The sequence below is a fragment of the Aristolochia californica genome, unplaced genomic scaffold, assembly GCF_029961685.1.
Source record: "Aristolochia californica isolate CCGP_79_NKW_82.1479 unplaced genomic scaffold, dmAriCali1.0.hap1 SCAF_7, whole genome shotgun sequence".
Classification (NCBI taxonomy): Eukaryota; Viridiplantae; Streptophyta; class Magnoliopsida; order Piperales; family Aristolochiaceae; genus Aristolochia; species Aristolochia californica.
In genome coordinates, this window is record NW_027182268.1 from 6,236,100 (window position 1) to 6,258,536 (window position 22,437).

Genomic DNA, 22,437 nt, shown 5'->3' on the forward strand with positions numbered 1-22,437 from the left:
TACGTGGAATATAATACTTGCTCTAAATGACTTACCACCACGATTCATGTAATTTAATCTTCTTTGTTTGAGTATAAGGATATTATATCTATGGGAAACATTCTTGAAGATGTATCAATAATCAATGATACATATTAAGTATGCACATGGGTCGTCAACCATCACCACATGGTGACCCATCATCGTTTTGTGTTTCCCCTTCCTGGGTGGTCGTTGGTTGTAACTATTTCTAGTTACAAGCTCTCACCTTCCCATCAGTTGGTGGTCTCCTTTGATGGAAAGAGGATTATAAGAATGGGTTTGGTCTAGAAGACGCAAACCTGAACGTTGCCATCGAAGAGCCTTTGCAATAGACGAGATACTCTGGTCGCTGGAGACGATAGACGAAGCACTGTTTGCCTGAAATTGACGCTAATTACAATTTTGAGTTCATGAATTTTATCTATGTTATTTAGAAGTTCATGATATGGTTAATTCTACATGGATATCTCCGGAGAGAGTACAGTAGTCACTGCATCATTTTTCTTTATCATCGTTTTCGTTTAGGCGATGTTTGTTGTCTTGTTCAACTAGTTTCCACAAAAATCTAATCAGATCTTCTACTTTTTCTGCAAAAACTGATACCCAGGTGGGGAAGAGCGACGAGCACCGTCTGCGATAGTCACTCGAAGAAATAGACAAAAAAGAAAAGCTACAGATTCAGAAAATCACACACAATTAATGATTATCGTCACCCTGTCTTCAATTTCTGCTGCTTCATTTCATCGTGAGAATCGTTTACTTTCATCCCATGGTTCCAAAACAGTTTTGACGACGGAGGGACGCACCATCCACAACGTCGATACACTCCAGAAGATCGTGGAATATTTCCTGATGCACGGACAGCAGCAACAAACTACCACGAAAATCAAAGTGGGGAAGCTGCTGGATGGGTATTTGGGCGGAGATTGCCACGGACCCGAATCTCTCCCCGGTGAAGTTCCAAGCACTTGCGGACGTTTTGCCCGGTAATGCAAGAACCTGCGACGATGGTCTGTACAGAGCCTTAGATACTTTTCTGAAGGTAATGGACACTGAAATTTTGAAATGGTTGATGGAAAGGGAGATCTTGTGGCGACTGAATTTACTCCTTCTATGGAATTAATGTCAGAGTCATCCATCATTAACGCATCACGAGCGACGAAGGCTATGCAGGTTGATGAACTGCGAGAAGCTCTCCCTTGACGCTTGCTTCCATGCAGCACAAAACGAGAGGTTGCCTTCGTTTTTCCTTTCTATTATTTTTTTTCTATTAATCAAGAAGACTAAAAGTGAAGTCATTTACACAGGAGAAAGGTTTCATTTATCATCCTCATCTACTGTAAAGGGACCAGGAATTTTCAGATATTAGTACCAGACCAACAATGTTTTGAAAAATATTCCGTGAATTTTTTAGCAGTTTCTCAGTATAAAACAGAATCAGGTCATTCATGGGGACTCATATGACAAGGTTTATTACCTCGACTCAACAAAATATGGTATACGAAATCAATTGACAATAAGTGATGATTTTCCAAGTTTATATCTGAAACTCGCAGAAAAGAAAAATGGAGAGAAAAATAATTTCAGTTATTTAGCAACAGAGACTCTTTGAGAGAGAAAATCATTCTTAGTTAATAATTTTTTTCTCACAAAATAATGAAATTTGGAGAGAAAATAAAATAAATAAAAACTTAAAGGAAAATTTTAATCATCGAAATTTTAAAATTTACTAATTTTCTTTTATTTTTTATTTTTCACATATATCCAAACAAGAAAAAACTATATTTCTCTTCCACTTTTTCTCTCGTTTTCCGTAGGCAACCAAATAAGAGAAAATAAACCTCTTTTCTTTTCTTTTCTTTTCTTTTCTTTTTTCTCTCTCTTTCTTTCTTTTCTCTCCACTTTCTGTGTTCCAAACATAACCCTAATCCATAGGCTAGTATTTGCACTTTTCTAGGATTTAGATTTTCTAGTCTATAAAAATTAGTATGTAAGTTAATTCCCTCCAAATCACATGAAAAGGATAAATGGGATCCATAGGGCCGTAAGTTCTATTCAACTTCCTCATATGACTTGGGGTTCAACTCAAGGATTCGCATATTTGAGCTTGTATTTTTTTTAAGATCAATCTTAGAGGGTCATCCATTTGTATGCATGGATGAATGAATTTGGATCCGCTCCATTGCCAGTCCTTTATCATGGGACAAATAATGTATATCTTTGGCACTAAGTGTCATTGTTAGAATAACATAAAGTGTTTATGTATTTGAACCAAAAATTTTACTAAAAAATTGGAGCTAAAGTGAGTCTAGAAAATTATTATCATTACATATTAAAGTGTAAAATCATTAATTTTTAATGAAAACTCTTCTTTCACTTCTACCCCTTCACATTTTGTAAACTTTTTTGTTTACCATAACCTAATATTAGCCTAAGTATACGGTATTCCAAAGTTATGTTGTTAATTAAGCCTAAAAATATACTCATGCAACCCTAAACCCTTGTTAGACTTGGGATAATACTTATATGCTCCTATAAAATAACTAAAATGACATAAAGACCTTAACCAATTCATGATTGGAGTTCATTTCAGTTTTTTTTTTCTATTTTATCAATATTTTATAATAAAATAAAAGTAAGAACATATTCAAGTTCCATACAGATACAAGAATTATTCAAGTTGATGAAATGGGACTGGAACTATTCAAGTGACCACAATATTATTAACTTCACTGTAAATTGAGAATCTTCAGATAAAGAAACAGATTAGAAATTATCGAGCATGATTAAGATCTATACCTGATACTTCAGAAGTAGATATTATCAAGTTATGTTACCATTCATTTTCTTATTTTTAAGTTTAGCTAGCTTATTTGAAGTTGAGATTTTCCAAAAGAAATTTAGGTTAAGAGTCGATGTTTGTTCTGAAGATTTAACCAGTAAGCACAGCAGCATATTTTCCTAAGAAACAGAGTTTCAAGTCCTATTTACAGAGCAAGTAAAGATGAAAGAAGCAATGCAGAGAGATGCTGTTTCCGAAGAAAACATCACAGATCAAAAGAGGGCAGTTGGTCAGCCACCAAGCAAGAAGTAAAGAGCGAGGTTGAGAAGATGAAAGATAAAGTAGCAGAACTGACAAGACTAATCACTTATGCACCATGATACGCTCACAAAGAGCAGTAAGAGCACGACCGTGTGGGTTCCTGTGTGGAAGAAGATAAGAAACTGGGCATTGTTCGGGCGGAAAGGGGAGGGAGAGGATGAAAGAGGGAACGTGCAGTTAAGTGAACGAGGAGGACCCAGATTTACAGAGAGCCTCCATTGCTTAAGAACAAGATAACTGAAATGGAAATCTCCATCAGTTCAAAATCTGATGTTGTTCCCATTTGTCAAGGCGCAGAGAGGCTACAGCTGCAAGGTTAAATTTAGCTTTGTACAGTAAACAGAATGAATCTGTCTCAGCTCACAGGTCATGTAGATTCTTGCTTCTCAGATTATTAATTGTGGAGACATTCCCATCTCAATAATAAAAGAAAGATAACTGACCAGAAAATCCACCGATGTTAGAACCAACTTCTCCCATTCCATTAACATACTACTTCAATCAAATGATGACATCAAGTCATTAAATCTGAATTAATAGTCCAAACAAGAAAATGAGCATACCTTAACGTGGACTTTTGAATCAATAGGCTTCAAATCCATTATAGTAACTGAATGTCCTGCAGAGAACATAAAGGCAAAGAAACTAATTTCTATTGCCACTGATTTCAAGCTTGTACAGACTATTACAGTAAAGAATTTAACATACTTCACAATCAAAACCATCAGAACAAAATAACCAAATGTTTGAATAAGAGACATGCTTCCATGCTCACCTTCGCAACAACTGAAAAAAAAAAAAAAAAAAAAGGACCCTGACGAGGAGAACAAACAGGAAGAAGAAGACGAACAAATATGATTGATGTTTGAAAGTCACAGCCAGTGGAAACCATAAACAGCCCAAAAAGAAAAAAAACATTTGGGCTTATGCAAAATATAGAATTGCAAATGATCCAAGTGGACCAGAACCTAGTTAATGTTCTTGCTGAGGGTGTGTATCATCACCTGACACCAAATAAGAATTTGGACCTATGAAAAAAACCTTGATCCAATTCCCGCAAGCAGCTTCGTAAGACGGAAAGCAATTATTCATCCCTCAGCAGAACAAACCAAACCTAAACCGTATCAGAAAACCTCTCCTCCCCCACCAGATTTTCACTGTCCAAGTCAGTTTATTCACAACATTGCTACTGCCATGGGAGATCTCTCTTTCTTCACTTCTGAGAATACACTATACAAGACTAGCATTATCTACAACCGCAAAACCTTGTAAAGCCAAACCTTTTACATCTAAGTTATTTGTTCCAGAATCTGTCTTCTTTGGCTGTGACCTGGTTGAACTTACCACCAGGTACCTTAAAAAGATTAGCCCCTGATGGTTGAAACAGTCAAATTCTGAATCCCTTGATTAGCGGCTAAAATATGAACTCAGGTACAGCTTTGTTCCTATATCAAGTCCAGCACCATCCCCACCAGCTGCATACACCATCACAGGAACAGATGAAAGAGGTCGAACAGTCAGCGGGAAAACAGCAGGATCAGTTTTATATTCCTCCAAATTGTCAAGCTCACCGTCAGGCTGTCCCTCTTTTGTCAAGGTAGTCTTTAACTCGTGATTGCCATCTCCAACAATCATCTTGCCACAATTGGTGGAGCAAGGATATACAACATATGCAACTTCTTCAAGGGGGCGAAATTTTCCAGGGCTGCCCCTCTTCTGGATCCGTTTATTAGGGAGTAAATCAAGTACCAAAGTGGAAGTAGTCTCAAGCCAGTCAACAATTAGACCCTCAACTTCATCATAATATATCCGCCGCTCCATCTGCAATTCAACAGATATAATCATAAGATATAATAACAAATTAAATTAATCAACAGAAGAAAGAACACAGTTATGGAAGCAGAGTGAAGTATTTACTGCAAGCCTCTCAATGTATACAGACATGAACTTGGGCCCCAGTCCCAGAACTCTCGCATCTGAAATTAAAGCCTGCAAAGGACACATATGGTGAAGAGAAACAGGGAAGATCTGCTGTGTGTATATATATATATATTTAAATATCTCCACATAGATGCAATAAAAAGTTAAGAAGTTAAATATTAAAAACAACATGCTAAATGCAGAAGCAATACCACTTATTCTTCTCTATATTCCAAGCTTTCATAATTCCTAATGCGAAAGCAAAAAAGAATCAGCTACATGCTAAAATTAATATAATATTTCCACAGAAAAGACAAAAAAAATTAAGGGATTGGTAGTTGGAAGTAATTTATATCATTAGATACACAAACACAAACTAGATCATAATGCAGAAACTTGCTTGTAAAGAAAGTCATATAATATTGGCTATTGGCGCCATTGCAAGTGTTAGTGTTGAAGAACAAGTATCGAAGAGTCCTACATGACTCTCACAGAGCCCAAATTAATATGGCGGAGTCTAAGAACAGTCTCATGGAAGGAGGTCTTACAGAAGTGTCTCGGTTAAAGGTGTTTTAATTATGTTAGTCTTCTATTTATGTTCAGTTAGTCAAATGTTCTAGGACTTGTCTTTTCAACTTTGGGTGTAACTGGGATAAAAATAGTTTAGTTGTAATTAGATTCTACTGGTTTCCTCTTTATATATAGAGGCTCATTGTACTCAAATTACAACAAGTAAATGAAGTTTTTCTCTTTTCTAGAAATTCAACATGGTATCAGAGCGGGTTTTGTGAGTTGACTCGGTCAAACCACAAAGATAATGTGATCCTTTTTTCTGATCTATCATCTCTAGTAGTTTAAGTTGTCATAGTACTTGTTCTTTTTTTTGGCATTTGCATCTTCATACTGAACTTTTCATATTGCAAATTATATATTGATGGAAAGATCTTTGAGTCTACTTTCCAAAGAAAAAAGAATTTTGGCAATCGAAGTTTTCTAAAAAGAGAAATTGATATTTGAAGCAACAAAGGTCGGACTGCAAAAGAGGTTTGAGCAGCAGTAGCAGAAAGATTCAACTTTTGAGCCATTTTTATACTATAAAAAACGAGACTTTATATGGAGAATTATATATCAAAAGAAAGATCTATAAGTCTATTTTCTTATCTATCCAACCAATTCTCAATCTGAGTTTTCTGGAGGGAGATATCGATCTCGGAAGAGTCAATGGCATGTTGGCCAAAGAAGAAAGAGTATTCAGTTCAGCCAAATTAAAGAGTCCGAAATATATCAGATTCTTTCTCTCAAAAGAAGTATATTTTACGAAGAAAAGTTATACTTGGATGAAAGTTATTGAAGTTTAGTTTCATAAGATGAAAATTTCATGACAATCTGATCTATATTTAAGGAGATATTCGCATTGGAGTCGGCAAGGTTCAAGCTACAAAACAAAGAAAATCAAGAGGTCATAAAAGGTTCAAGAACAAAAAAAATTGTGTCAAATTAGGTATCAATTTTGTTGGAAGATATGAATAAGTTGGGGTGTTATTGATGTAATTAGTTTATGATTTTTGTCTCTTATTCTCTCTTACAAGGGTGTAGGGTATACTTATAATATTGGAACTTTTGGTATCTATAAATAAAGATTAAGGGGGAGGGTTTGGATAAGTCCACAACCCTATTCTTCCTCCTCTTTTCTTATACTTTTCTCCTCGTGCATATTATCAGTTTCTATTTTTTTTGCTTCTTCATGAACCAAGAGTTCAAACTATAAGTGGATGAGATTATACATTCTCTGTTGTTGATGTCATTAATCAATTTAAGAGCTTCATAGACTGGTTGCCATAAGGGTTCTCTCAACAATTATTTTTCCGAAAGATCCTTTTCCAGAGAACAAAGAGATTAAGCTTTGGAGTTCCAACTGGTGATAATTCAAGAAACATGTGTTGTTTGTGTCCATAATTGCAGCAGTCTTCCTTTTGCATGCTGCCCAGATTAGAAGGTGTGTCCCACATTGACAAGGGGATCTTAATTTGAAAGAAAAGTTTCCAAGTTTAGACAAGTTTGTAGGAGAAGTCTAAAATTGTACTATCTTGCCTTGTGCATATTGCCTTATGTTGTCTTGCCTTCTTTTGCATATTGCCTCATGCTGTCTTGCCTTCTTTTGCATATTGCCTCATGCTGTCTTGCTTCTTTTGCATACTGACTCTAATGTGTTTTCCTTTCAGCAATCTTCCTTGAATTAATATGGCTTCTCATTGAGTTCTCTGATGGTATACACTTGGGCTTGTTCTGCTGCTGGTTAGCTGTGAATTTATTCTAGTATCTTGTTGACTGTACCTACTGCTGTACCAGGCGTTGGCTTAGCTTTAGAGCTGGCTTTCTTCTCTGGTTTCTTTTGAGAGGAAAATTGCAGCAGCCATCGAAGTAGCAGTAGATTTGTAACTCAACTTGAGTTCTGGATTACAACAGTTAGAGATTGAATTTATTTGATTAGCAGCAGCAGAAGTAAGCAGAGCTTCCGTGACTCTTCTCCGTTAGGAAAAGTATTTGCAGACGTCGATTAGGAGCGGCAGAAGGAAAAAGACAAGTCTGTTTGAATACTTGCTCGTCTCTGTTTTTTGAGAAAACTTGCAGCAGCTCTTAGCAATTCATGTTCATTGCTACAGAAGAAGAGCCAGGCAATGTTTCTGCTATATACTCTTGCAGCATAATCACATTGGGAGGAAAATATTTGCAGTAGCCGTTGGGGAGCAGCAGAGTAAGAGAGCTTTTTTCGATTTGAATTCTCTTGATTCTACAGCAGCAGAGGTTAATATTCTGGTATGGTGAGCTGCTGAGAAGCCTTCTTAATTCTGAATTCTGATAATTGGTAATTGCTGGAGTTTTTTACGTCTGTTACCTCAACAATCTCTCTGTGTCGCGACAGATTCTGCATCTGTCACCTGCTTTGATATGAGAAGCAGCTGCTGCCTGCTCCTTTCTTTTGAATTCCAGCATGATGATGACACTAAACATGTCGTCGTTCTTACTGTTTTTATCTAGCTGGTGAATGAATTTTAACTTATAGATTATCACTGATATTGATAAAATAGAAGCAGCAGACAGTTAAAATAGTTTGGTTATTATTGAAATTTACTGCTGTCCAAGATGCTGCTGGTATTATACTGTTTATAAACGTGCTCTTGCTGCTGATAATTTGATCAACCAGCTTCTTTACATTTGCTTCCTCATCCTTGTTGCCATTGAATGAGTTAAATTCTACCTGGTGGGCCAGCCTTGATATGGGAAGCAGCTGTTGTTGGTAATTCAGTTACAGCAGCACATGTGCAATCCAGTTGATTGAGTTGACATTGCCAAATTGCAAAGAAACAAGCTGCTGTAATATTTGCCGCTATCTCATGCTTCCTTCCAACAGGCCGTCGACTGCAGCTCCATAATGCTGATTTTTATGCTTCAAGGTCTCGAATACTTATCCTTGTTGCACCTGCTTAGTGATAATTCCAGCACATGCTTTGGAATTTTGGGTGATTTATTGATAATTCCAGCACTTGTTTTTGGATTATGGAATTTACTCCTTGGAAGTATTAAGCTGCACTTCCAATTGTTGTGCTCCCCTGACTAAGGTGATCCATGATAAATTTGGCATGATTAAGAGATTGATGACAGCAGTTCACTCCCCACAGAAGACCGTTGATGGTCCTTCAAATACAAGCTTCACTTCATCTTTCACTGCTCAGTTTCAGAACTTGTTAGTTCTGGAGTTATACCTCTGCCTATTACTCGGTTCCAACTTATTACTTGGTGCACAAGTTCCTTATTCAAGGATAGACTCGCTGCAGATTATTTCATGTGTCCTTATTACTCCTAAGGAACTTCATTATTTACTGGTTATTTGCTGCTATATAACTATATATTTGGTATGTGTTATTTGGGCACTGGCTCATTACCACAGCTGTTATTGCGTCTCTTTGATTGAGATATTATTATTAAAGAAGAAATCCTCGGTTGCTTGCCTTGGACCCAACTTCACACGGTATCAAAGCAAGTACTCATATGTGGGCCTACACCTAAATTATCCACTTGTAGAGCCACAAAAGAGAGCCTACACATGAGGGGGAGTGTTAAGGAATAGTCCCACATGGATTAGTGAGTACAAAGATCTTGAGTTTATTAGTTGGGAAAGAGGTTTCCTAAGTTGACTAATCATTTACACCTAAATTATCCACTTGTAGAGCTACAAAAAAGGACCTACACTTAAATTATTCACTTGTAGAATCACAAAAGAAGGCATATACCTAAATTATCTACTTGTAGAGCCACAAAAGAGGGCCTATACATGAGGGGGAGTATTAAGGAATAGTCCCACATGGATTAATGAGTACAAAGATCTTGAGTTTATTAGTTGGGAAAGAGGCTTCCTAAGTTGGCTAGTCATTTACACCTAAATAATCCACTTGTAGAGCTACAAAAGAGGGCCTACACCTAAACTATCCACTTGTAGAGCTACAAAAGAGGGTCTACAAGTGAGGGGGAGTGTTAAGGAATAGCCCCACATGGATTAGTGCCTACAAAGATCTTGACTTTATTAGTTAAGAAAGAGGTTTCCTAAGTTGGCCAGTCATTTACACCTAAATTATCCACTTGTAGAGCCACGAAAAATGACCTACACCTAAATTATCCACTTATAGAGCCACAAAATAGGGCATATACCTAATTTATCCACTTGTAGAGCCACAAAAGAGGGCTTACACGTGAGGGGGAGTATTAAGGAAAAGCCCCACATAGATTAGTGAATACAAAGATCTTGAGTTTATTAGTTGGGAAAGAGGCTTCCTAAGTTGGTTAGTCATTTACACCTAAATTATCCACTTGTAGAGCCACAAAAGAGGGCCTACACGTGAGGGGAAGTATTAAGGAATAGTCTCACATGGATTAGTGAGTACAAAGCTCTTGAGTTTATTGGTTGGGAAAGAGGCTTCTAAGTTGGCTAGTCATTTTGGGATGGGCCTTGGACCCTACTTAACACATGATTTGCTGACTGTTGTCGGCATTGGTTCATATGATGAAGAATTTGAATTACTTCGAACAATAAAACACATGATGACCCCAACTTCTTCATCTTATCTTCCTTTGATACCCCATTACCCTTTTATTATTTGGCAACTTTTCTCCTACTATCCTTTATTTAACTCCTATTTACCCCCCTTTTTAAGTCCATTGAAACTTTTTATTGGTACCCTTGGGTTTTTATCATTGTCCTGTGAATGACAGGCATTACCTGCTTATTGAAGGGGAGTGTTGAAAAATATGAATAAGTTGGGGAGTCATTGATATAATTAGTTTATAATTTTTGTCTCTTATTCACTCTTACTGGGGTGAATGGTATACTTGTAATATTGGTATTTTTTACATCAATAAATAAAGTTAAGGAGGAGGGTTGGGATAAGTCCACAACCCTATTTTTCCTCCTCTTTTCTTTCCCTCACATGCACTCATCATCTCTCTCCTTTTCCCCTTGACGTCTCTTCACCCTTCCTTCTCTCTTATTCTCTTCTCTCTTCTCCCTTCTCCTTTTCTTTTTTCTTCTTTTTCCTTTTCTCCTTTACCTAAGATTGTTATCTATGGAATCCTGAAAAATCAACAAATTTAAAACTCTTTGAGTCTAGTTTCTTGAGCAACAAACCGTTTGTGATTATGAGCTACATTTTTTGAGATATGGTTATCAGAAGTGCCAAAAGTCAGTTTTGCCAAAAATCTATTTTTTTTCTTATTTTCTCTCCTATTATCTCACCATGCATTGACATGAATTGAGTTTCCTTTTCTCCTAAAATCAGAATTTTTTAGCCAAATTTCTCCTCTAATAGGAGAATTTTGGTTAGACTTAATCGCTCCATGATGTACTCATTCAAGGTATGCAATATCTTGCTTCGATGTTGCTTTCAAGTTTTGTGTTTTTGTTACTTGGTTGTGTAACTCTGGTCACCCCAAAGAAAGTTATACTTGGTCAAATTTATTAAATTCTAGCATTATAGTCTCCCTTAGTTTTCAAAATAAAAAAATGAAGTATGAGTGTTGCATAGTCACCTTCTTCTGATTAAAGTTGTTTTCCTTTAGTATTTCTTCAATTTATCATCTTGTGTTTTTATCACTTCTAAGCAATGCCTAAACCCACTACCTAAAAAGTATAATCGTGTGCCCAACATCCAGCTTGAGTCAAGTCTTTTGTTCTTCACCAAAGAGGTGATTTGTGTTTGAGCTACCCTTTAAAAGTGAATAGTCTCTTTGTTGTGCCCTAAAATTGGACAATTTTTCCGCCTTTAAAATTAAGCAGAGTGTGTTTCAGATTATGACCGTTTTTACTAGTGTATAGAGTTTTGTCATACGGCTAGGAGTGATTTTCTTCTCCCGCATTGTGTTTTATCCAAGTTGGGTCTCTCTGTCCTTTTTATCCCCAGCTTAAGGGAGAGAAGAAGAGGAAGTACAAGAAAGAAGTATTTTGTTCCACATGTTGTGGTAATTTTTATGTGATCAAAATATTCAAGAAATGAAGAGCACAAAAGATGAAATTTTTGCATTAATGAAAAAAAAAATTAGCAAAAGAAAATTCAAGACCAAGAATCTTTTTCATTGCAAGTTGCAGTTATAAATTCTAGCTTGACGGGAATCGTTGAAGAGTGTTCAACTTTGGGTGTAACTGGGATAAGGATAGTTTAGTTGTAATTGAATTCTACTTGTTTCTTCTATTATAAATAGAGGCTCATTGTACTCAAATTACAATAAGTCAATAAAGTTTTTCTCTTTTCCAGAAATTGAACAGTTAAAAAATAGTCCCACATAGATTAATGAGTAAAAAGATCATAGGCATATTAATTGGGAAAGAGGTGTCCTAGTCCAAGTTAGGAAACCCAAGATCTTTCCCAACTAATACACCCAAGATTTTAACACTTACCCTCACATGTGGCTCTCATTGTGACTCCTACACATTGACAATTTAGGTAGAGGCCCACTTATAAGGACTTGCTCTCATACCATGGTAAAGTTGGGTCCAACCCAACCCAAAATGACCAGACAAGTTAGGAAGCCTCATCCCAATTAATAAACCCCAAATCCTTCTACTAATTGATCCATGTGTAACTATTCTTTAACACCCCCCCTCACGTATGGGCCCTTTTTGTTGTACCTACACATGAGCATGGGTGGAGGGCTACATATGAGTGTTTATTCTAATTCTATGTGAAAATTGGCTCCAATGCACATCCTAAAATGAGTAAGTAAATTAAAGAACCTCTTTCTCAACTAATAAACCCAAAACCGCAAGAAATCTTATTATTGCACAAGTCATCACAATAAGCCATCATCCATAGAAAGAAGCAACAAACAAAGAGATTTGAGTAGGCTTCCACAATTTTTACAGACTTCTGCCACATTTCCATCACACAATATAGTGACTTAAAACACATCCAAGGTCTTTGTAAAATTCGCATCATAGTTTTTCAAAATTATATTTTAGGCCAGCAACTTTTCCACTAAGCCTAAAATCCTATTAGAAGGGCTAATCTTTTAAGGCTTCTGTTCTTGACTTGGTAAAAGTGAAAGGCTATAAGTGATTAGTCTCTATTGAACCACAAAAATGATATTTCCCTCCACCTAACAATTCCATAGGTTTTAATTTCCCCTTTTTTTAAATTTTTATTTAATTCCAAAAACGTTCCTAGGGCACAAACAAAAAATTTCAATCTTTTTTTTTTTTAAATTTAACAAAATTCTTCAATCTAGTCACTGGTAATGGTTCATAGTAAAAAGCTCCTAGACCAGATGGATTCCAACTGAACTTCAACTATGAAAGACAGTGTTGTGCTGGAACGTAATTACTAAGGACGACCTCCGTCTCCATATAGTAATTGAAATCGAATAAGAGCAAAGCAAACTAGGTGCAATTAAATCCTTCTTCCTTGCAATGATTTCCCAAAAAAGTAAAACCTCACTAGATCAAGGCCCATTGCAATGGGGCCTACACTAAACGATTGCTTGCTTTTCCTTGTGAGATCAAAATCAGCTTGTGAATGTGACCATGTTAGTTGAGTCAAGCCCTGAGACGCCTGGCACCAAAGAAGGCAGTTGATAGGCATGCATCTCGCTTGCCCTATCGATAGAAGCGCGCAAGGTAGCAGCCTATGCAACTGCTTCGCTCACTCCTATGATTCTACATAAGGCCAGAAAGAGAGAGAACTGTGTGATTAGCTCTATAATAGAAACAATGGAAACACTCTGTTGTAGTGTAGAGTTTTGCTAGCAGTGTTGAACGAAGCAAGCGATTTGACTGGAACAAAGAAACAGAATCTTTTTTGGATTTATTTCCATTTTTTGATCTTTTATTATTTTTCTTTCAGGTTTTTGGATTCAGATAATATCAGATTTTGGAAAATTATCTACTTTTCGGATTTCAGATATCTGGATAGTTGTAGAGGGAACAGATCCAGATAGTGCCATATTCTGTCCAGATCCGGTCCATTTACGGCTCTAATTAGTGTCCATAGAAGACAGATCAAGGACCTAAGATGTCAGATGTGCATAATCTTTGTAGTAGTTGCATCAACAAACAATCCAAGAATACTAGCATTTCAGGACTCTCTGCAGGAGGCTGTGCGCATTTCTAATCCCTTCAGACATATTCAAAGGATTTGACAAGGTTCATTTCAGTTCGTTACTGATAATCATGAACATGTTAAATTCTTAAATGAGAGTCATACCAAATTACTGAGGTAGTTTCTTAACAGACCTGTTGACAGATCTAATGGACCAGAAAAAAGGAAGCCCACAGTATCTCATTATCACGACCAACATATCCCATCAGAGACTTCTCCCACTTGGCTATATGAATTTTCTCCTCCATTATCTAACAATTGCTAGATCCCTTTTTTTTTAAAAAAGAATTGCTAGATCCATGTTAAAGTGCCATATTTATTTCTTTTAAGTCCCTCTACAAGCATAAATAGAACCCTCTAACTGATGCACTACTAAGTGAATGACTCTCATTTATCTTTACCTGTCTACCCAGCACTTCAAATATTGGCAACTACGGCTCAAAAAAGAAGAACAAGTGTAATGATACATATATTCATGTGACAGACCTAATCCTTCCACAAAAGAAACACGGTGCTCCATATGGACAGCCAAAGGTAAGAATTCTAAAAAATTAAATAAAAATAAAGAAATACATAAGTCATGTCCAAAATGAAGTATAAATGCTTCACGCAAACATACACCAGAACTGTACTGGGATACGGACTACACTATGCAATGAAGATAACACAGAGAAAAAAGGGATCAGAATGTACTGCATGACAATGATAAAATGCCGAACCCTATGACTGTCCCCATGGATACAGCAAAACTAGAAAACTCTGTCTTACATGATGGAACCAACAAAAAAAATAACCTCAACTTAAGCATAACCACAAGCATTGGCTGGACTACACTCTCAATACACTTCAAAGGAAGAAAGAGAGGATGGTACTTAGCAGTGGCATAAGCACCCTCGAAGCAGGTGGACATGCAAAAAACAAAAGCAAAGATATGTCGTACCTCTTTTTTCCTCAACAGAGTCCAAAGGTAAAGTTTTGCAGCTGCCTCCTCTGCATGCCTGCTAGACAACTTTTTGATATTGCAATAAGCGGCAAGATCTGTCAGACCTTTACTAGTAGGAACTTTGTACTTCAATGCAGAAGCTAATAAAGCATCCTTGCCCAGTTTTGATTCTGCAGTTTCCTTGTCAAAAAGGATTCCGGTAAAACAACTCTTAACAGAACCACAACGAGTTGAACCCCCATTATTACTGTCACCTGTCATCTGAATACAGATTCTTTCAGCTTCAATAGCTGCAGCTAAAGCTCGATGAACAATAATATCAGGATATCTATGCAAAGGAGAGGTAAAATGAGTATAAAGCGGAACAGCCAGTGAATAGTGGGCCCACTCATTTTCATTTTCTTTTAGATCGCCTGAATTGAAGTATGCAGCTAACTGCATTGACTTTGAAGCATAAGAGATCAAAATATCAAACATAATTGGGTCACTTTTGAGCTTTTCCCTTATCTTCAACAAGGAAAGATGAAGTTGGGCAGAAGAAGAAGCATCTAATTCAAACCCATGTTTGCAACAGAATGCTTCAAATTCTTTAAGTTTCTGACGGTTAGGCGCTGGATGCCTGCACAGAAGAGCACAATCAGGGAAAGCCCTAGATATCACTTCTGCAGCAGTCCTATTTGCCAAAAGCATAAATTCCTCAACAAGATAATTTGAATCCGTTTGCTTGGAAAATACACTATCATATGGCAAACAGTGCTCATCAAATAAAAAACCAAGTTTGGAGCTTTCTAACCACAAAGCCCCATTTCTAAATCGCTTCTCTTTCAACTTTTTGGAGATCTCATGACAGCTTCCGATAGATTTGCTAATGTCTGGCCACCTGAACTGACCATGTATTTTAGGAAACCCATCCTGAGAGTCATCAAAACATTCGGCATCAAATGACCCATCAATTATGGTCTGCACTATCGAGTATGAAAGTTTGCAACAAGACCGAATCACAGTGCGACCAATCCACCGATCCATAACATCGCCTTCTTGGTTGATTTCCCATATCATAGAAAAAGCAAATCTGTCCATGCCAGGATTAAGTGAACAAATGTCTTCCGAAAGCTGAGGTGGCAGCATTGGCAACTTATGCTGCAAGAGATGAACACTACCAGAACGGATTTGCGCTTCCTTGTCTATACTTGTGTCAGGCTGAACAAAATAAGACACATCAGTGATATGGACTCCAACTCTGTATCTGTCATCAGAAATTCTCTCAATTGATAGTGCATCATCAAGTTCACAAGCAGAAGAAGGGTCAATTGTAAACATACAAAGATCCCGAAGATCTTTCCTTTTTTGCAACTCTGTCATTTGTAACTCCAATGTGACTTCAGGAACACAAGCCAGAGAGTCGGATGAAAATTTACCACTATAAATATTATTTTCAAATACAATTGCAGCTATCTGGGGTTCAATTTCTCCACATCGACCAAAAACATGCATTACTTCTGCTTGTGGTAAGGAACATTCTTCTCTCCAATCATCGATTCTCGCAGCCACAACTTCTGTCCCAACTGTTTCATCTCTCTTCTTCAGTCTCTCCCGGAGGTGGGCTGGCAAGCTTCTCAATGGAACCATCATTTTTGGCAATCTTGAATCAGTGGGGGTTAATTGAATGTAATCTTCTGCACCAAATGATATGGGATTCTGATTTTTCTTCAAGAGATGCCCATTTACCTCTTTCTTATACCCTTCTTTATAAGAAATGAACTGCTTAACACTGAGAAAACCTATAATTGACTCACGACGAGGTGACATTTCAAGGATTGTCAGAACTTTACCAGTAGGTCGTTTTGATGGGAAGGCACTCAACAAAGCACATACCTCTTCCACTGTAGTCACACAACTGCCTTGTTCACAGCTAAGTCCACCATTTAGATGAGATGCAGTGGTCGAATGTTGCCCATATGACCCATTACAAGAACGCTTATGTCCATTTGCCATATCCAGATGAAGCACTTCACCAGAAAACTTTGACCCTTGAAGCAATGTATTGCCGCATAAAGGATATTCAAAACCAGAATCCACATTTTCTTTCCCTTTACTATTATCATCAATCATCTCGGAGACATCAGAGACCACATTAAAATCATCCATTGGTATAGAATTTTCAAGACAACAAGCTTTCATACAGGTCCAGGAGGTTTCTGGATCCAACATAATTGCCACAATGTCTCGTTCAACCTACAATAACCAAGATATTTTTGTTATACTTGTCTATCACACTTTTTTTTAATAAAGTTGTCTATCACATAAGGGATAGTACATTCGTTTTGGCTCAATGGCCACAAGGGAAGACTTCTAGAGTAAGGCCTTGTATTCAAGTCACACCAGGGTACAGTGTTCTATATCTAAAAAATTACATATAAAGGAATTAAAGACCAGAAAGAGTAACTCACTGCTCTATTTTGAGCCACTACCCCGCTTATGAGAATGTCAGTAGGCACTCCATTTACTGTGCAATAAGCCTGAAAATATATCCAAAAATTACTCGATTCAATAACTAAATTAGAAATAATAAACAGACAAAATAAAACAAAAGAATCAACTATTCCATATAGAATAGGCCTACCTCAAGCCTGTTATGAGCATTTACACGGAATGATGCTCTAAAAGCGGCTCCTCTCTGAAAAGTAATGAGAAAATATATGAAACTTGCTGATGTTGGAATAAGCCCCAGCTAATATATCAATCTGTTATACTGTTCAACAAAATAATAGTACTGGATTTGCAACAAACAGGAAAAGCTACATTTTATATTTCTCTAAGAAAGGGTCCAGGAATAAAAACCTGTTGTAATGAACAGTGAGATCAATTATCCAAAACATGGGGAAAAGAAAAAAGATTGAATGGCAAGTTCAAGTACAACCGGATTACTGCTCACTCAATAGAGGTTCCAATCCTTAGAAAGTATATGCTAGAATTTCAATGCCAATAGATATGAAATATTTCATCTTTTTTAAGATAAAAAGGAAAGAAATTAAAATTTTAAATTGGCATCAACCCAATTTAATAATTTCTGATTATGAAATACAGTTATATAAGGATAATAGTTATGTTCAGCAGCAGACCTCCATGCTAATAAATGGTAAATTTCACCAGTAAAAACATGTGAAAACCAGATGGATCTTCATATCCAATCAAAGTACTATGATTTAAGACAAGAATTGAGCAGCTCATAACCATCCAATTATATTGAATCTATAGGTTTCGAACTATAAAAAATATTGTGAACCACTGGCACAGGATGATTCCTTTCCATCAATAAACCAGATTCATGGCGTAAAGTACAAATAGCCATCTGGTAAATACTACTTCCAGTAGTCACAAATAAGCACCAGAGGTACAAGCTCTATAAAGTTAAATGATCCAATACTCATAAACAATGTGCAATGTTCCTGTACATACCCCAATAAGATCAAATTAATGACCACAGAGCTATCTATCTAAGAAATTCAAAACTAACCTCAACTGCCTTGTTAGCATCCTCAATCGACAAGTGAGAAGCAAAATACTTATTTTGCATCTTATCGGCTTCTCTATCCCTTTTTGGCAAACAATTGACCTTCCCACAACTAAAACTTGGCTCCGGGCATGATCTGAAATTTAAAATAGAAGACTTGCCCTCAAGAGGACAAGGAGAGAAAAATTGATTGGACCAAGTGCCAAGTTCTGGTGCACTGCTGTTGTGCGTAGGTGGAAGTGAATTAAAAGCACTATTAGATGCAGTAATTGGTTGCTCCCCATCCTTAGAAAAACTGATATACTTTTCCAACACTTTGCATGCCCGCATAGTGGTTCCATCAGTCGAGCTACAGGCAGTTCCTGCAAGGAACAGATTGAAAATGGGACTTTACAATTTTAAAGCTCCAAATCAACAATTTTAATAAGAGAAAGTAACAAACTTATCGGTAGCAAGCCATAAAACAATGAGAACATCAGATGATAAGTTATTATCCAGTGGCTTTTAAGAATTCAGATACAATGCTGATGAATTATAACCATCCAAGCATTTAATTTTGTACGCAGATTAAGCACGGAACACAGTAATGACAAAATTCCTATCTTCCAAGGTATACATCCTCTAGCCCTTCTAATTCACTTCCAACTAAGGGAGACTGGAAACAGAGAACTTACACTTAAAATTTAAACATCAGAATACTTCACGCCCTTCCGGTTTGACGCAAACGGGAAAAGAGGCCAAGCATAATATTTTTGAACATCCGAAACAAACAATAAAAACATCATAGATCCCGAACATACACTGAGTTCTTATTGAGAAGAGCACCGTAGAAGCATGCTAAAGTTTTCCGCTCGCCAGGTGGCGAGAAGTTTAGACTTGGTCAGGATAAGAGCTTCTCAGGCTATTCAGAAGCGAGAAATAACAACACTGACAACGATGCGTAATAATATACTACAAAGAAAATAAAAAAAAAAGGCTAAGATTTGAACTATTAAATAAATGTATACAGAACAAAATTAAATTGAGATCATGACCATATAAAATATCAAATTCGTAAAAACTGAAGTTTTCCATTATCCAAAGAAAAAACAACGAACCTGAAAGTGGGGGCGTACTCTGCTTGGAGCGACGATTCGACCTACGCATCCTCTTCTTCTTCTCCTTCTCCTTCTCCTTCTCTCCTTCCTCCACAACTACTACCACCTGATGGTGCTGCTGCTGTGATACCCCTTTCATGACGAACTCAAAGACCAACGAAAAGCAGAAAATTTGAAGAAAAACCTCAAAAAAGAGAAAATTCTAAAACTACCCTAGATCAGTAACCTAATCGTAGCCTCTAAATACCACTTTTTCCCCGCCTCAACTCTCTTCCGCTCCAAAAAAACACGGAAAGAAGAGGCAGCAGATGATAAAAAAAAAACAAAAAAAAAGAGAGACAGAACGTAAAATGAAGAAGTAACGAATAAATCAAAAGAAGTAACAGAAAGAGAGAAGTGAAGTGAGGAATCAAAGAAAACCGAAAAAACAACAAAGAGAAAAATGAAGAAGAAGCTTTGGCGAGAGGACTTTCTCCCGTTATGAAACAGAGACAGAACGTAAAATCAAGAAGTAACGAATAAATCAAAAGAAGTAACAGAAAAAGAGAAGTGAAGTGAGGAAGCAAAGAAAACCGAAAAAACAAAGAGAGAAAAATGAAGAAGAAGCTTTGGCGAGAGGACTCTCCCGTTATGAAACAGAGAGACAGAACGTAAAATCAAGAAGTAACGAATAAATCAAAAGAAGTAACAGAAAGAGAGAAGTGAAGTGAGGAAGCAAAGAAAACCGAAAAAACAAAAGAGTGAAAAATGAAGAACAAGCTTTGGCGAGAGGACTCGTTATGGTTGAAGGAGAAACGTCATGATTGGACGGCTGGAGGACATCAGCGCCGACTCTCGATTTGCTTTTCTTCTTTATTTCCTTTTTTCTCTCTCTTTTGCTTTTTGCTTCTTCGCGAAATCCGACCGCGTTGTTAAATACGAGTTGCCCGGCTCTTTTAACTCACAACATCGTGACACGTGTCTTTTCTCATTCATTGTTTGCAGTTGGTGTTGCTAGCGTGCGCATCCGTGTCCGAGACGATGGGTTAACCGGAGTTCGAATTAGATGTGCAAGCAATTGACCCGAAATGAAATTATCACTAAGCAAACTAATTAATTTTTAAATAAATATATTTATTTTCTATTTATTTTTATTCTTTAATTTTTTATTTCCTATTAAACTCATACAATAATAAATAATAAATAATAAATATAAATTAATAAAAACATTTAAAATATATAAATATTTGATGTACATAAAAATATATAGATGAAAATATAAATATATACTTATAAAAATATATAAATATGTACAACTAAATATATCCACCACATGGTATTTTTTATATGGTTTGTGTTGGTATTTTTTTTTTATGGTTTATGTTTCCGTGACGAGTAAAGGTTGTTTGATAAAGTTTTTTCCGTGAGGACCGTATCAGATTTAGATTATACGTGGCTGCAAGAAGACAACCAAGTGGTCGAACATATGATATTTGGACATTCGATGATGATAGCAAAATGCTCGATCTCTTGGTCGAGCAGGTCAATCTAGGGAACAAGTTGCCTAACAGGGTGTGGAAGTATGAGGTATACATGGATTGTGTAAATAAGTTCAATGAAGACACAGTCATGAAAAAAACTATTGAGCAAGTGAAGAATCGAACAAGAGCATGGAAGAAAACATACAAAACGGTAACTAACTGTATCAACACTAGTGGGTTTGGTTGGGATGCAACCACAACACGAGTTATTGCATGTAATTCTTTATGGCTTGATTACATAAAGGTCAGTAAATTTGTATGGCTCGACTACATGATGTACTATTAAAATATTTTTTATGTTTTTCGCGATAGTATAACTCTATTCCAAGACGTCTAAATGATATTTTATTCTTGTAGGAGCATAAAGATGCTGAGAAGTATAGACGTGAAGGTTGCCCCCTGTACGACAAATTAGTTGTGTGGTGGGAAACACAATAGCGGTAGGGTCAGGACCTACAACCTTTGTAGATCAGGGCGATGAGGTGATCCGTGAATCGGAACATGTCCCGATGGATGAGCCAGCGGATGTTGATATAGTTAGGGATGAGTAAACGGTCATCTTCAAGTCGTCGTAGAAAGAGAACCGAAATGAATAGATCGAATTGCTCAGACATTTGAGAATTTCATGATGAAAAACGATATTGTAAGAGGTTGCGTCAACGCCCATAGGGAAATCCCGAACTTGCCTACAGAATTGAAGTATCGCGCTCCTTCATGGTTGGATACACCAACTAAGAAGGTCATGTTTATGGAAATGACAGTGGAAGAGCAGGTCGAGTGGTTTAAATTTTGTTTTGAAAACTAATTGTAATGCGTTATAAATACACTATTTTTTTGGAATATTATTATGTAGTAGACATGATATTTGAATTATGACGTGACTTATTAGTATAGTTTGTATTTAAATTTGATATGTTGTTGTGTTTATATATTGCATAGATGAATATGGTGTTTTGAGTATGGATGTGAAATGTGATTGAATGTAGGATGTGGATGTGATTGAATGTAGGATGTGGATGAATGTAGGATGTGATTGAATGTAGGATGTGGAATGTGGATGAATATAGGATGTAATTGAATGTAGGATGTGATTGAATGTATGATGTGGGAATGTGGATGAATGTAGGATGTGGAATGTGGATGAATGTAGGATGTGGGAATGTCGATGAATGTAGGATGTGTGAATGTGGATGAATGTAGGATGTGGGAATGTGGATGAATATGGTTGTTTATAGGTGTGATTGCAAATAAGTTATGATTGAAGATTGATGTGTACTCGTGTTTATGAATTTTAGGCGATTGAAATTGTGGATTTCCATGGATACTATGACAGACGATGAAAAGGTTGCAACTATGGTTGCATTCACAATTTTGTTGATCGCCATGGAAATATATTATCTGTACCATTGCAACAGACGTGTACCACGTTTTTGTGGGGTGAATGGTCCATTGTATTTGTAAAAGGCACTAGACAAATCTCCAGTTAAATTTCGGAAAGTGTACAGGATGAACCAACTGGTATTTCACAAATTCGCAGATATACTTACTAGTAAAGGGTTTTTATCAGCCACAAAGACCATCTCAATTGAAGAACAACTTGCATATTTCCTCCTAATTGTTGGTCAAGGACAAGTTTATAGTGTCACAGCAGAGATGTTTGATAGATCAAACTAGACG

General features: G+C 36.7%; 1 protein-coding gene across 2 annotated transcripts; it reads right to left on the bottom strand.

Moving 5' to 3' along the window:
- Positions 1-3,793: 3,793 nt before the first annotated feature.
- Positions 3,794-20,101, bottom strand: LOC137937047 (DIS3-like exonuclease 2). Of its 2 annotated transcripts, XM_068782078.1 has the most exons (8): positions 19,241-20,101; positions 18,147-18,505; positions 17,253-17,306; positions 17,080-17,148; positions 14,627-16,864; positions 5,042-5,113; positions 4,696-4,945; positions 3,794-4,599 (listed from the first exon to the last, which is right to left on the bottom strand). In XM_068782078.1, the coding sequence occupies exons 1-8, from the start codon at positions 19,377-19,379 to the stop codon at positions 4,532-4,534; spliced, it is 3,249 nt and encodes a 1,082-aa protein (XP_068638179.1). In that variant the 5' UTR covers positions 19,380-20,101; the 3' UTR covers positions 3,794-4,531. The 2 variants fall into 2 exon arrangements, with proteins under 2 accessions (XP_068638179.1, XP_068638178.1); XM_068782077.1 differs by having other exon boundaries at positions 3,794-4,945.
- Between the last annotated feature and the right edge of the window lie 2,336 nt (positions 20,102-22,437).

Excerpts from the sequence above, each read along its gene's own strand:
- LOC137937047 (XM_068782077.1), bottom strand. The coding sequence starts at position 19,379 with ATGAAAGGGGTATCACAGCAGCAGCACCATCAGGTGGTAGTAGTTGTG. Across the intron at positions 17,149-17,252 it reads ATGCTCATAACAGGCTTGAG|GCTTATTGCACAGTAAATGG; the intron begins GTAGGCCTATTC and ends ATATATTTTCAG. Across the intron at positions 4,946-5,041 it reads TATACATTGAGAGGCTTGCA|ATGGAGCGGCGGATATATTA; the intron begins GTAAATACTTCA and ends GTTGAATTGCAG.